This window comes from Schistocerca serialis, chromosome 8 (assembly GCF_023864345.2).
Source record: "Schistocerca serialis cubense isolate TAMUIC-IGC-003099 chromosome 8, iqSchSeri2.2, whole genome shotgun sequence".
Taxonomy (NCBI): Eukaryota; Metazoa; Arthropoda; class Insecta; order Orthoptera; family Acrididae; genus Schistocerca; species Schistocerca serialis.
In genome coordinates, this window is record NC_064645.1 from 536,730,621 (window position 1) to 536,745,856 (window position 15,236).

The 15,236-nt window shown below is 42.6% G+C and overlaps 1 protein-coding gene across 1 annotated transcript in view; it reads left to right on the forward strand.

The window, feature by feature from the left end:
* LOC126416669 (transportin-3) overlaps positions 1 to 15,236 on the forward strand; it is a 210,051-nt gene that overhangs the window by 161,809 nt on the left and 33,006 nt on the right. The window contains exon 14 of the mRNA XM_050084469.1: positions 1,009 to 1,220. Within this exon, the coding sequence (XP_049940426.1) occupies positions 1,009 to 1,220 (212 nt within the window). The remainder of the gene's footprint in view (positions 1 to 1,008; positions 1,221 to 15,236) is intronic.

Consider the following 15,236-nt stretch of genomic DNA (forward strand, 5'->3'; position numbering starts at 1 on the left):
GTTTAAGCTGACATTTAGTTCTTGTTTTTTTGAGTACAGAGAGCAAATTTCATATTTCAGCCAAGCTCTTTCAGCTGTTCGTTTAGCACATTGTGCTGCAGGTGACATGTTGTTTACGTTAAGTTTAATATAACTAGGAATTATGTTGTTGGCCAAACAGATTTTGTTGTACTTAAGGTTCGAGTTAGTTTCACGTAGTTTCACTGTCGTTTTTTTAAGTTTGTTGAAGAGCTTTACTGGAAATGCCTGGCATGGCGTAGAAACAATAATATTATCTTGGAACTCTTCCATTTGGTCCGTGTTTGTATAGAAAACAGTAATATCAGAAATTGAGTCCGCCTTGATGCAAAACATCTTGTTATTCGTTTATTTCTGTATTATCCCAAACTAGTTTCAGTGACAAATATCACCCTCATCAGTGGGGTTTTTAATCTAAAACGTTCAGAAAATGGCATGGTTGTACAAACACATTAAAACATTAGATTTTTACAATTCGTTTTTTGAAATATAGTTTTCTATTGATACTTTCATACTACCTTATTTATTGTATGCTACAGTATGTTTTAAGCACAGAAAATATGTTGCAAACAGTGCCAACAATTGCTTAAAACATGCTGTAACATACAATAAATAAGGTAGTATGAAAGTATCAATAGAAAACTATATTTCAAAAAATAAATTGTAAAAACGTATTAATGTTTTACTGTGTTTGTACAACCATGCCATTTTCTGCGTGTTTTAGATTAAAAACCCCACTGATGATGATAATGATATTTGTCACCGAAACTAGATTGGGATAATAAAGAAATAAATGAATAACAAGGTGTTTTGCATCAAGGCGGACTTAATTTCTGATACTACTGTTTTTCTATGCAAACACGGATCAAATGGAAGAGTTCCAAGATAATATTATTGTTCATATTATAATGGAAAATCAGTGTTTGAATTGTAGCCTGTAATTACTATAAGACTTTTATTTATCACTGACAGATACGTAATTTATTTCAGATTGTGATGCTGTATCAGGTGTATCAACATAGTTGCTTTCTATATTTAGGAAGTATATTGGTAGACGAATATGCATCTGAGCCAGGATGTGTGCAGGGTTTGTTAGACATGCTTCAAGCTTTCATTGGTCCTACTTTCACGATACTTCAGGAAGCCAATGGACTGAAGAACCATCCTGACACTGTGGATGATTTCTTCAGATTATGCGCAAGGTTTGTAAATATACACTTGTAAACACAGGAGTAGTGCAAAACTTTTTAGTATAGTTAATACTGTTTTTGTTATGTTGGGGAGGAACTGGAAAAAGTGTGTTTATTGTAAAATCTGATGTTTGTGCAGGTTTTACTCTTGTTTTTTTATCTTACTTATGGTAGGTTACTAAAACTCGTTTTCTTACTGTAGAGAGGATTCATTTGTTATGAGAAGACCGTTAAATTAGATTGAGGTAGTGTTGGTCAATAACTTGTGCATTAATTCAGTGCTTTTTTCGTTTATCATGGAAACAATTGTTTTGTTGAGTGTCTATTCTATTTCTGTAAGTGCATTTGCCTTTTCAAGTTTGACCAAACATTTAACAAATCATAGCAAAATTGCATTTTCTCTTTTTCTGTTGCAGCCTAAAGAGCAAAAGAAATTCAGTGTTTAGTGTAAAATTTGTATAGAAAAATTAAGAAAAGTTGTTTTAAAACTAGTGTAGTAAGTCATTTGTGTTTTTCAGAAATGCAAGGTGAATGGTCATAGAGATTTAACTGTCACCTTGAAAAACTAAAGTTGCATGACTAACTTCTTTGTTTGTTCGCAAATACATGTTTGCAATCCCGGTACACATTGAAATGTCAGCACAGCAGTATGGTAACATGCTGCTGGAGAGACCAGAACAAAATAGTGTAACCCATTGATAAAGTGGAGTATCGTGTTGTAATTCATTTTCAGTAGTAGTGGAAATATTGCAGCTCTCGATCTATGATTTCTTTAGCCGTCTAGGTTGAACTGACACAGCTGCAATATTTCTGCTGCTGTCAAAAGTGAATCACCGTATTTACTTGATTATAAGATGAAATTTTTTCCCAAAATTGACAGTCAAAAAAATACAGGCTTGTCTTGTATTCACTGATTAAACTATAGCTTCTGAGGTCAACATTTTTACATTGTTTAATAGATTGAGATAGGGATTGTTTTACATTTAAAGATGGAGCTTTGACTATATTGAGGTCACATGCAGATTTATTTGGAAGAATTCGGAAGGGTGGCCGAGCAGTTCTAGGCGCATCAGTCCGGAACTGCACGACCGCTACGGTCGCAGGTTCGAAACCTGCCTCGGGCATGGATGTGTGTGATGTCCTTAGGTTAGTTAGGTTTAAGTAGTTCTAAGTCTAGGGGTCTGATGACCTCAGATGTTGAGTCCCATAGTACTCAGAGCCATTTGAACCATTTTTTGAATTTGGAAGGGTGGTTTGGGCAAACAATACATGCCCTCAAACACCTTCGTGATTTCCTGATACACTGAAGCACTTGATACAGTATCAACCTTACTTGATTAATCAGGTGGCATTTGACGTGGACAGCTTTGCTGCAAGGAATACATGAGAAATTATGAACTAGGCTCCCTTATAAACTCTTGTGTTGTATTTAAACAGATTTGTAAAAAGTTCTAAGCATTCATGGATATCGTATACAAACATGTTGTGACGCGCCGATCATTCAAAGTGCCGCCGCGCAGTTACGCGCGTCCTCTACGTGCGGCGCTGTCTGCCAGCCAGCCAGCAGCTGCTAGACTTGGACTCGGTGCTCATTCAAATGTTACAGTGTTCACGTCTTGCTTTGTCAACTTGCTCAGTGACTTATATATGTTGTGTCGTTTTGAAATACATGTGTTCAACTTTACGTTATAACAATTGGCGACGAGGTAGTGAATTTTTCCTTTTCATCGTTGACCCACAGGTTTCCATGGCTACTGTCGAGCAACTATTGCAAGGTCTCATTGAACAGCAAACACTTCTAACATCGGCGATTCACGATTTCGTCATGGCGTCAAATGCGGGGCGTTTCTCGTCGTTGTCTATACCTCCTTACGGTAAGACGGCAGAAGACTGGTCTGATTATGAAAACGTTTTCGATGGCACTTTTGGCATTTCATGTCACAGACGAACAAACATGTAAGTCTCTGTTCCTTTCCTGGATTTTACCTCAAATGTATCTGTTGTTGTCGCAGTTGGTTCCTTTAAAAGATCCTGTATCCTTGTCCTTTGCTGAAATGTGCTCACTTCTGTCTGTCTATTTTCAAAAGCAAATGCATGTGGTAGCCTCTCGTGTTGCCTTTTATCGTTGTCAAAAACAACCGCATCAATCCTATCGCGCTTGGGCTGCTGAACTTAACGGCCTCCGTCGAAAGTGTCAATTTGTTACTGAAGTTCACAAAGAATCCTATGCTGATTCCATGGCACGGGATGCTATTATCTGGTCGGCGCCCAACAAAGAATTTTGGCAACGGGCCCTTCAGTTGGCAAATCCGACTCTAGAGGAAGTCGTATCCATTGTGCAGTCTTTTGAAATTTCTTGCGCCGCTGGGGCGCAAATAGAGGCGTGGGGTGACGTCGGGGAAATACAACCTCTGTGCGCTGTTGATGACGCGTGCGGTGTGTCTCCGCTGGCCGACGTGGTCGCAGTACGCTCCCACGTGCAGCCTCGGCCTAAGCGTAAACAAACCTCTAAGAAACTGCAGCAAAGCCCCCGGCAACTTCCTTCATGTCCGAGGTGTTTTACGAAACATTCACACGAGGATTATCCCCAACCTTGGGCTGTGTGTCACAATTGCAAAAAGAAAGGTCATGTGTCTTCCATTTGCAAATCCGACCGCATACATGATGATCATGAACATGACGCTGATTCTGATTCTGTGTTGTCTGTCAATTGCACTTCTTCCCTTTCAGGGAAGTTATTCCTCACTGTCCAAATCCTTGGTCGGGATTTTCGCATGCAGGTGGATACCGGTTCTGCTGCCACTATAATTAATTCTCAGACGTATCTTCAGTTGGGTTCTCCACTCCTATCACCTGTCACTTGGAAATTACGGACGTACAATAAACAGAAGATTTCTCTCTTGGGACAATTTAATGCTGAGGTATCTTACAAATCCGTCGTTCGCACTGTTCCATTTGTGGTTGACCAGAGTACCGCATAGAATCTTTTTGGTTCGATGCCTTTCACATTTTTGGGTTCTACATAGACGACTGTCAATATCAGCTCTGATGCTGTTCCTTATGCTCAATTGGATTTCTTGTCAATGACATTTTCGTCCCTTTTTTCTCCTGGGTTAGGCCGTGCAAATGACTTTGAAGCTCATATCACACTCAAACCCACTGCTCGGCCGAAGTTTTTTCGGGCTCAGCCCATTCCTGTGGCCCTTCGTGATAGGGTAAAACGGGAGCTGGATCGTCTCACTACTTCAGGGGTCTTGCTTCCTGTCACTTCCAGTGAGTGGTCCTCTCCTGTCGTTGTCGTTGCTAAGCCCAATGGTGACATTCGTCTCTGTGGCGATTTTAAAGCCACTGTAAATGTGCAATGCCTCATCGACACTTACCCTATACCCCGACCTGTAGAATTGTTCACTAAACTTGCGTGAGGCCAGTATTTTTCTAAAATTGACCTGTCAGAAGATTATCATCAACTTCCTCTCGACGCGGCTTCCCGGCAGTTTCTGGTCCTTAACACGCCTTTCGGCCTCTATCAATACCAATGATTGCCATTCGGGGTTGCCAGCACCCCTGCTATCTTTCAGCGATTCTTGGAACAATTGTTGCACCCTGTCCCTGGATGTATAAATTACATGGACGACATTGTTGTTTGTCACTGGCTCCACCACTGAAGAACATCTTCAGAACCTCCGCACATTTTTTCATGTCTTACAGACTGCCGGTTTTAAGTGTAATCTTCAGAAATCACCATTTTTTTTCAGGCATCTATCACGTACTTGGGGTTTCAACTCTCTCGGGACGGTATTCGTCCGCTTCAGCAAACTGTCGCTGCGATCGATGCCCTTCCTCGCCCTACATCTGTTAAGGAACTGCAGGCCTTCTTGGGGAAAATAGCATACTATCACAAGTTTTTACCGTCTGCTGCTTCAGTAGCTCAGCTGTTGCATCGCCTGTTGCATAAAAACGTGCCTTTTCACTGGTCCACGTCATTTGTTGCAGCTTTCAAGAAATTGAAGACTATGCTGAAACAGGCCACGTGCCTGGCTACTTATCGACCTGGCCAACATCTTGTTCTTGCCATGGACGCCTCTCAATACGGGGTCGGTGCAGTCCTTACGCACCATTTTTCAGACGGCTCTGAACAACCCATTGCTTATGCCTCCAAAATCCTCACAGACGCCCAACAAAAGTATTCTCAAATTGAAAAAGAAGCTTTGGTCATTATTTATGCTCTTCATAAGTTTGGTGTTTTTCTCTATGGATCCAAATTTCATCTTGTTACGGGTCACAAGCCGCTTGTTTCCTTGTTTCATCCATCATGGTCACTTCCCAACAAGGCTGCACACCGCCTCCAGCGTTGGGCTCTTTACTTGTCTAGTTTCAGTTATGAGATTCATTTCCGGCCGACGGCTCAACTTGCAAATGCTGATGCACTGTCTCACCATCCCATGGGTCCTGATCTGGCATTCAATAGGGACGAACTTTTGTGTTTCCATCTGGATGTTGCCGAGCAGCGGGTTGTGGACGGATTCCCCATCACAGGGGACCGGCTGGCGGCGGCTACGGGTTCTGATCCTACCCTCTCCCGGGTTTTACGCTATATTCAGAAGGGTTGGCCAGATCGGCCGTCCGCTAAGACTTCTGACCCGTTGTGGAACTACTACGCTTTGCGCTACCGTCTCACGGTTAGGGATGGTGTTATCCTCCTTTCCACCGACAATGCTTCACCGCGTGTTGTGGTACCTGCGTCTTTGCGTGCTTCGGTCTTGTGCCTCCTTCACCAAGGGCACTGGGGTGTGTCTCACACAAAATCTCTGGCGCGCCGTCACGTGTACTGGCCTGGCATCGACTCTGAAATAGCATACATGGTCGCTGCCTGCGGCCCTTGTGCGTCACGGGCCGCCGCCCCGAAGTCATCTTTGTCACCGTGGCCTTCGCCTGAGATGCCCTGGGATCGCATTCATGCTGACTTCGCGGGTCCTTTTTTAGGTACTTATTGGCTCCTCGTAATTGACGCCTACTCTAACTTTCCTTTCATTGTCCGTTGCACGTCGCCTACCACCGCGGCAACCACAAGTGCTCTCGCCCGCATTTTTTCTTTGGAAGGCCTTCCCTCTACTCTTGTTACTGATAATGGTCCGCAATTTGCCTCTTCCGAATTTGTGGATTTTTGTGCTCGTCACGGCGTTATGCATGTCACGGCCCCTCCGTTCCATCCACAATCAAACGGTGAGGCTGAACGACTGGTCCACACATTTAAGGCTCAGATGCGGAAACTCCTGACTTCTTCTGCTGCTGATGATGCGCTTCTCCAGTTTCTGGCTTCTTACCGTTTCATTCCCATGGGCGACCACAGCCTGGCTGAGCTCTTACATGGCTGACAGCCATGCACGCTACTTCATCTTCTGCGACCTTCCACCTCACGGCCGCAGGTGCCTTCGCTTGGCCGGTTCACCGCCGATGACCTTGTCTGGGTACGAGAATATGGCAGGCGGCCAAAATGAAGTCCGGGCTGCATCTTACGACACCTTGGCCGACACCTGTATAAAATCCAGACGGACACGGGTGTTGCAGTGCGTCATTCGGACCAGCTTCGGCCTCGTGTGCCGGCAATGCCTGTTCCGAATGCCGCTACACCACCTTCAGCTCTACCGGATGCTCGGGATCTTGGCGTCTCTCATTACTCACAACGCAGCCCTCTCACCATCATCTCCGTGCCAGTACAAGAATGGACGCCACCAGGAGACGTGCCCATGCAGGAACCGGATGACCATCATCTGTTGGAGCCAATCTACTTGCCTCCTCCTCCTCCTCCTACGGACGCCGACACATCGCCCCGAAACGGGCAGATTGGCGCACGGGGCCCTAGCAGATTCGACCCCTACGTCTCCTGTCATCTGGACCCATTATCATCGGGGACACTTCCATCCGTACGGGAAGCCTCCTCCTCGAGACTTTACGGCCAGTCACACAACGCCTATGGACGTTAGCAATCTACAGGCCACCTCCATCAAGACCAGTGAAAAAATTTCAAAGGGGGGAAAGGTGTTGTGACTCGCCGATCATTCAAAGTGCCGCCGCGCAATTACGCGCGTCCTCTACATGCTGCGCTGTCTGCCAGCCATGCAGCAGCTGCGCCACCTAAGCGGCCAGCCAGTGGCCGCTAGACTTGGACTCAGTGCTCATTCGAATGTTACAGTGTTCACATGTCTTGCTTTGTCAACTTGCTCAGTGACTTATGGTTGTGTCGTTTTGAAATATTTGTGTTCAACTTGACATTATAACAAAACATTTATGGTGCTTTTTAAGTAAAGGTAATATTGAAAGGTGAAAATTTTGTCCTCCGACAAACTTTTCTTGATTCCGAATGCAAGTCAGTATTTTATTTGGTTATGAGAGACTCTAATGATTTACCAAGGAGGCTTCAAATTAGTGATTCGGCTGCTGTTCACATATCAGAAAACCAGGTAAAAACGTTACCACCTTTTAATCAGCTTTAGAACAAGATGGTTTCATTCAGATGAAGCAAGGAAGAAAATTAATCCATAATTAAATGTCTAAGAAACAAAATAAATAATATTAAACTGACTGTAATTGTTATCGTGAGACTAAATTACAGTGGCAATACCCACTGTGGAGATAGCAATAACAGATGTCGCTAGATCGGGGTGTATGAGCAAAAGTTTGAGAATTTGACTGAATTATGATTGTGAACTTTTATTTATATATTAGTTGGTGTTGTTATGTATTACCTGCACCTTCGAATATATTGTAGTTTGTGTTTCACATTTGCTCAAGCACAGCACTATGGAATAGTTGGGTGGTCAACAGTGATACCATCTTGGCTGTGTAGCACACACGGGCGTGTGCAACACACCGGCTGCATTGCGTTGGCACTGCAGAAGTTGCAGTATCGGCACAATACAGTTAGATTGGACAACGTAGTGATACAGGTTTTTGTGTGTGTGTGTGTGTGTGTGTGTGTGTGTGTGTGTGTGTGTGTGTGTGTTTGTGTCCTCAAGTGAGGCAGCACAGTAATCAAGACACTTGACTTCAAGAATATGAGGGATGAAATCAGTATAATTGAGGCAAACATCAGGATTGTTTCTTACGTAATTTTGTAGTCGATTTCCTCTTTCCCTTACTTGTCATATCTCTGTCATTATTTGAATGCTGTCCTGTCAACATATTTGTGCAAGTGATAGAGTTGAGAAGTTCACTATTTATCACTAAATAAACTTCAGAATATCTGTAGGTACCTCTTACATTTGTGTTCAGATGAACATGATGTTTGGATTCTGTGCGTATAGTGATCAATTGAAAAATGTCGTTGTGGCTGAAATCAAGTGATCGTGGAAGAGGCATAGACTTCTATGTAATTAGGACAGTGCTTTAATGGAACAGGGAATTACATTAATAATGAAACTTACTGGTAGATTAGAAGTGTGTGCCGGATGAGGACTCCAGCCTTGGACTTTTGTATTTTGTGAGCAAATACTTTATCAATTGAGCACGCAAATGCAACTCAACAACACTCCAGCACTGCTTTACTTCTACCAGTAACTCATCTCACCTTCCAAACTTGACATTAGTTGTCTTGCAATCTTGTGGAACAAACACTTCTGGAAGAAAGGACATTGTTGAGACTTGGCTAGCCACAGCCTAGGGAATTTTTCTAGAATGAATTTCACTCTACAGCAGAGAGTGCGCTGATTTGAAACTTCCTGGCAGACTAAAACTATGTGCTGGAATGGGACTTGAACCTGGGACCTTCCACAGGCAAGCAGCCTACCGACTGAGCTATCCAAGCATGACACTCAATCCACCCTTTCAGCATTACTTCCACCAGTACCTCATCTCCTCCCTTCCAAGCTCCAGATGAGATGGTGTTGGAAGTAAAGTTGTGAGGCGTGGTCAAGAATTGAGGACCGTTTTCACAAAACGGGCTTTATACATTTTTTAAAAGATACTTTAGAAAAAAAAAAGCACATGCCCATCAGCTTTCCCTACAAACCTATCCAGCCAGCTTATTCCAAACTTATAGAACAGTTTTTCAAAACTCACCTCACGCATATGTAGGTGTTTTTCATAACTCACTTTATGCTACTTAGTTTGCAAAAGATGTTAAGAGGTATTGCTGGGTTTTCTCATAATTTGTTTAATATGCAATAGGTGTCAGAACAAGTTTTCTAACTGTGTTATGGTACTCGTGGCGTAATTGTTTCGCTTGATAGTAAATGGCAAAGTGTGTTACTGTGTGCACCAACTATGCTGACACTTGGCACAGTGCCTGATGGGAGCTCCCAGTAGCCACTGCACCGGGTATCTTTTTAATTTGCATGTGGAATATTGAACTGTGTTTGTTGATGGTAACTGCTATGTGAGTTGATTGCCTGTTTCCACCAGATCATGAAGTTAAGTGTAGTAAACTATACTTTGTTAAATTGTGAATATGGAAGGTGGAAGTGGATATAATATTCCTGTGAGTGGTGGTTGTAAAAGAAGAGAAATGAAGCAGTCAAACGTCTCCAAACCAAATCATATCGTTATTCAAAGCAAATTGCAGCACCTGGTATTGACTGCTGGTATACTGAAAGATGTGAGGCAAGCATCCATGGAGGGAAGGCTGTCAGGCAGGCAAACACTCTTATTTATATAATCTATTATATTCTTGAAGAGATAAGACCAAACAAGAGATGCATTCCTTCTGTCGTTCATGGATAAATACTTTAGCACCAGCTAGACATTTTGTAGATCACACTTCAGCTAAGGCTTCTACATCAGTGTCTGTTGGGTGTAAGATAAAATTTCAAGGTGGATCCCAAGTACCTGTTTGTGCTGCTCCATTTGCTACATTAAAAAAAAAGTGGGGGGGGGGGGGGCAAATACATCGTGGAATCACTTAACCCAGACTGCTCAGCACTATCAAGAACATGGAACTAGACTACAAGAACGAAGAGGCGGCTTAGTAGCACCTCATGCCAAGATAGGTAGGCCCCAACAAGTGAAAGAACATTTTGAAATATGAGTGTAGACAGTGCCATTAATGCAGAGGGAAAAGGAGTAGGTCATATGTCCCCCCAACATTAAATGTAAATATAATCTGGAAAAATTTTTGTGAAGTATAAAGACAAGAAGGCAATAAAAGCCATTGTGCATCAAAATTTAAGACAATGTTTGCTAGGAATTTTAGTCTCAGCTTTGGTACCCCTCACAGTGCTACTTGTTCAACATGTGAGGAGCTCAAACTGAAAATAAATGCTGCAGAAACTGAGGATTGCCAGAAAGTGTGTAAAACTAATCGGCGCTTGTGTAAAGCCCATGCAAAGAAGTTCCACAGCATCATGAACAAAAATTCGGAAGACAATGCAAAAGTTTGCTTTGACATGCAACAAAATGAACCTCTACCTAGCAGATTTATTGGAGAAGTCTTTTTAGACATTACAGGTACTGTTCTGTAACCCGATTGTGGTGGTACATGAACCAGAAAAGATACTAATGACATTTTTCAATATACTCAGTGTGAAACAGAATCTGCAAGAGGCGCAAATGAAATCCCATCTGCACTAATACACTTTCTCCTACATTTTTCGGAAGAGAAGACGAGAGGTATTGGCAAGAGAGGCTTTTTTCAGACTCTAGCACCACCCGGAACAAGAGTTCTAAGATGCTCTTTATGTTAGCACATTTTATGGAATGAACTACAGTGTTCTCCAAACTTGCCCACTAATTTCCTATTCATGTACATATTTTCATTCCACGTGTTTTCAGTAGAGTTGAAGAGAAATATTAGAAGAAAGAAGAGATCATATCACCTAGTGAATGCAAGAATATTCTAGTGAAGTTTGGAAAGGTGCTGGTAAGGAGTGAAGACTGGTTTTCCTATGACTTTAAACGGATTACTAAGGAAATAAGTCTGCCTTGCCTTTCTAAATGATGGATGTACAATCAAGAACTTACAGACAAACCAATCGTAAGATTCAGTGTGCTGTTAAAATGATATATTTCTCTGGACAGAAGTATATAGGGATAATTTGAAGCAGGACATTCCTTCATCCAGAGCCATGGAATGTGCTGCGATTATTCCCAAGGTAAACCACATGAGTGCGGAAAAGAAGAAGGATGTAATGAAGCTATGTGTTCCCTTACCATTCCCAAGGATACAGCAAGTTTCTTCAATGACATACTCTCTGCAAGTGGTGAGGAATACTTAGGTTATGACAGCTCACGGAGAAGTCATGAGGACGAAGGCCTGCTGAAGTTGTGTAGAAGAGAAAAAGGAAATATCATTTTAAAACTTGAATGTAAAAATCAGGCATTTAATATTCAAGAGTCAATGATCTAGTTTGAGCATAAAGCAAGTTTTGAAAAAGAAAATTATTTTTTTCTCCCAGCTGTTGATACACTATCAAAAATGCTATGTTTATGCGAAGACTATCATGAAACGTATTCAGAACTGTACGGAATGCATTTATGGAAAAAAATCCACAAACTTACTTGTTAATTAAATAAATGTCTCTCCTGTAAAATTTTATTTTTTTGCATAAAGCAAGTTTTGCAAATATGGTCCTAAGTTGTGCTTTGATAGCTCAGTTGGTAGACCATTTTTCCGTGGAAGACATAGGTCCCAGGTTCTAGTCTGACATACAGTTTAATCCTCCAGGAAGCTTCAGACCAGCACACACTCCGCCACAGAGTGAAAATTAATTCTGTAAACAATTCATCAATAATGTCAGATTGTGCCACATCTCTGATGACTTCATTAAAGATGGGTTATTTCTTGCATTACTGAACTGAGCATTATTCCTTGCGTTTCTGAACTGAGGAAACTAGTGTAGTGTTGAAAGTCTGAATTTGTATTTTATAACGAAAATAATCAGTTATTGATAGTATGTAAATGGATAGATAAAAAAAATCTACTCACAGAGCAGCAGCAGGGAAAATAAACACACACACTATTTTCCTATTCGTGTATGTAGTTACATACCACCAGTTTGTGTTTTTGGTAGGTAATTACTTATAATAACAAGAACCAGTCACAACTGTACAGTGTTCTCAACCTTCCATCTAAAGCACCCCCCCCCCCCCCCCCCCCAATTATCTGTTCAGTCCTAAACCTGCATTTAACCGTGCTGGTTTGGAGAAGAACCTGCTTCCCTTTACACGTAATGTCAACTGGAAATACCACTTTGCAACTCAATCCCAAAACCTTTCCAACCAAACCTGACATTGAACCCTGCCTTGAACAGTTCCGACCATGATCCCAACTTGATCCACCATCTTAGCCTTAGAATCATCCCTTAAAAGCCTTCCCAGAACTCTTTACATCCAGCATTGCTTCACAATCTTTCCTCAGGACCCTGCAACAGGAACCTAACCTGTCCTCTGTAGAACTCCAGGCTCTACATTCCTTAAAAGCTAATGACTCCATCATTATCCTCACAGCAGACAAATGATCTACCGCTGTGGTACTTTACTGACAGGAGTTTGTTAGTGAAGGTCTGCACCAGCTGTCCGACACCTCTACATAGAGCATCTGCTATTGAGATCCCATCCCTGCGATTCAAACTGACCTGCAGTGCCTCCTAAAAATCTCAGGGTCCTCACAAGGACTTAAACCTCAATCCACAGAACTTCTTACCCCATTCAAAGCACGCATCCCCATGTTTTACCTTCTTCCTAAGATCCACCAATCCAGTCCTCCTGGCTGTCCTATAGTTGCTGGATTCAAAGCACCCACCAAATGTATATGTGCCTTAGTTGATCGACACCTGTAACTCATAGTACAAAGACTTCCTTCCTATATCTAAGATACCAACCATTTCCTAGATTGTCTGAAATCCGTACCCATCTCACTCCCACCACACACCTTGCTTGTCACTACTGATGCCGTCTCTATACCAATATCCTCCACATACATGGTCTGTCTGCTGCCAAACATTTCCTCAGTCAACGCCCACCTGATTCGAAGCCTATGACATCTTTCTTGGTTGGTTGGGCTGTTGTGGGGAGGAGACCAGACAGTGAGGTCATCAGTCTCATCAGATTAAGGGAAAGTTGGAGAAGGAAGTCGGCCGTGCCCTTTCAAAGGAACCATCCCGGCATTTGCCTGGAGCAATTTAGGGAAATCACGGAAAACCTAAATCAGGATGGCCGGACGCGTGATTGAACCGTCGTCCTCCCGAATGCGAGTCCAGTGTGCTAACCACTGCGCCACCTCGCTCTGTTCACATCCTTCTTGCTCACCTTAATCAGCTTTATATTTACCAACAATTACTTCACCTTTGAAGGGAACCAGGATGGCCCCTTCCTATGACAGCCTTTTCATGGGTTGCTTGGAGGGGTCTTTCCTGGGATCCATAAGCCTTCAGCCCTTGATTTGGTTTAGATACACTGATGACATCTTCGCCGCATGGACTAGTGGTGAGGCTGACCTGTTAAAATTCCTGGAATCTCTAAATACCTTCTCCTAACTGAATTTCACATTGTTCTATTTCAAATCCAATGCCACTTCCCTTGATGTTGATCACACTCATCCTCACTTCCGTCCACATCAGACCTACTGACAAACAACAGAACTTACATTTTGACAGTTGCCATCCTTCCATGTGAAACGTTCCCTCCCATACAGCCTTGGCATTTGAGGCAAATGTATTTGTTCATATGCAGTCTCTTTATCACTCTCACTTTAGCCTTCACTAGACGTGATTATCCCAAAAGCCTGGATTAAAAACAGATTTCCTAGGCCATCACATCCAATCCTTGTACTGCTGATCCTTCCAAAAAACAACTTCAGAGGACTCCACTTAACACCCAATATTATCCTGGTTTGAATATGTTGTTCATCTACTTTGACAAGATCATGACTTTCTAAAATCATGACTTTCTAAAATCATGCCGTGAAACGAGATCCATTCTGTCTAAGATTTTACCCACCACACCTAGAATAGCTTTTCATCACCATCCTAATCTCCGCAATATCTTTCTCCTACCCCTGTGGCCATCCCTGCTGCAAGACTTGCCCTATGCACCCTCCTACCATCACCTATTCCAGCCCTCTAACTGGCAAAGTGAGAGTCGCCTGTGAAGTTACATGTCATACCAGCTGTTACGTAAACACTGTTTGGTCTTCTGCGTCAGCATGACTACCACCCAGTTATCAGTCAGGATGAGTGGGCATAGGCAGAGGGTGTATATAGGCAACACACTATATCTTGTTGCAGAGCATGCTGCACAACATGACAGTCATGACCACAGTGCCTGTTTCACCATACGTGCCCATCTGGATCCCTCCCCCCAGACACCATTTTCTTAGAACTCCGCTGGTGGGAACTAGCACTACAACATGTCCTTGTTTCTTGCCACCCATTTGGCCTTAAATTACGTTAATTTCTTCTGTCTCAGCATTTATTCACAGTAACTACTCCTTTCTTCACTCCATTTTAGTTTTGTACATCTTTCATTCTCTGACTTGCCTGTCCGCTGTCCCCCCTCCCACCTCTGTTACATACAAAGCAGTTAGCTTTTCAATCTTATTAATTAATGCATGATGTTTTAGTAGTAATCTCTGTCTTACATATTACCCTGTCTTCCAGCATTAAGCTCTGAGGTTTTCAAATTTTGTCTGGTGCAGTCCCCAGCAGTCAGTCTGTCTGTCCTTCTCATACTGTTCAGTAAGTCTCAAGTGACCCCAGGTTCTGGGTGACTTTTCTGAACTACCCGTTTCCCTAAACCTCTCCAGTCCTTTCCCTCTTCCTTCCCCTTGAACTCTCCTGCCAGAAGAAGGAGCCACTGGCTCCAAAACCTGGTAGATGTTTTGTGTGTGTGTGTGTTTTCCACTGCTGCCGTGTGGTGAGTAGATATTTTTATCTATCCATTTACACTGAATTTGTATTTTGTAGGATGACAGCTCAAATTCCTTTCTGGCTATCCAGTTTTAGTTTTCCATGATTTCCCTAAATTGCTTAAGGCAAATGTGAGGATGGTTTCCATGAAAGGGACACCACTATTGCCCCACCCAATCTGAGCTTGTGT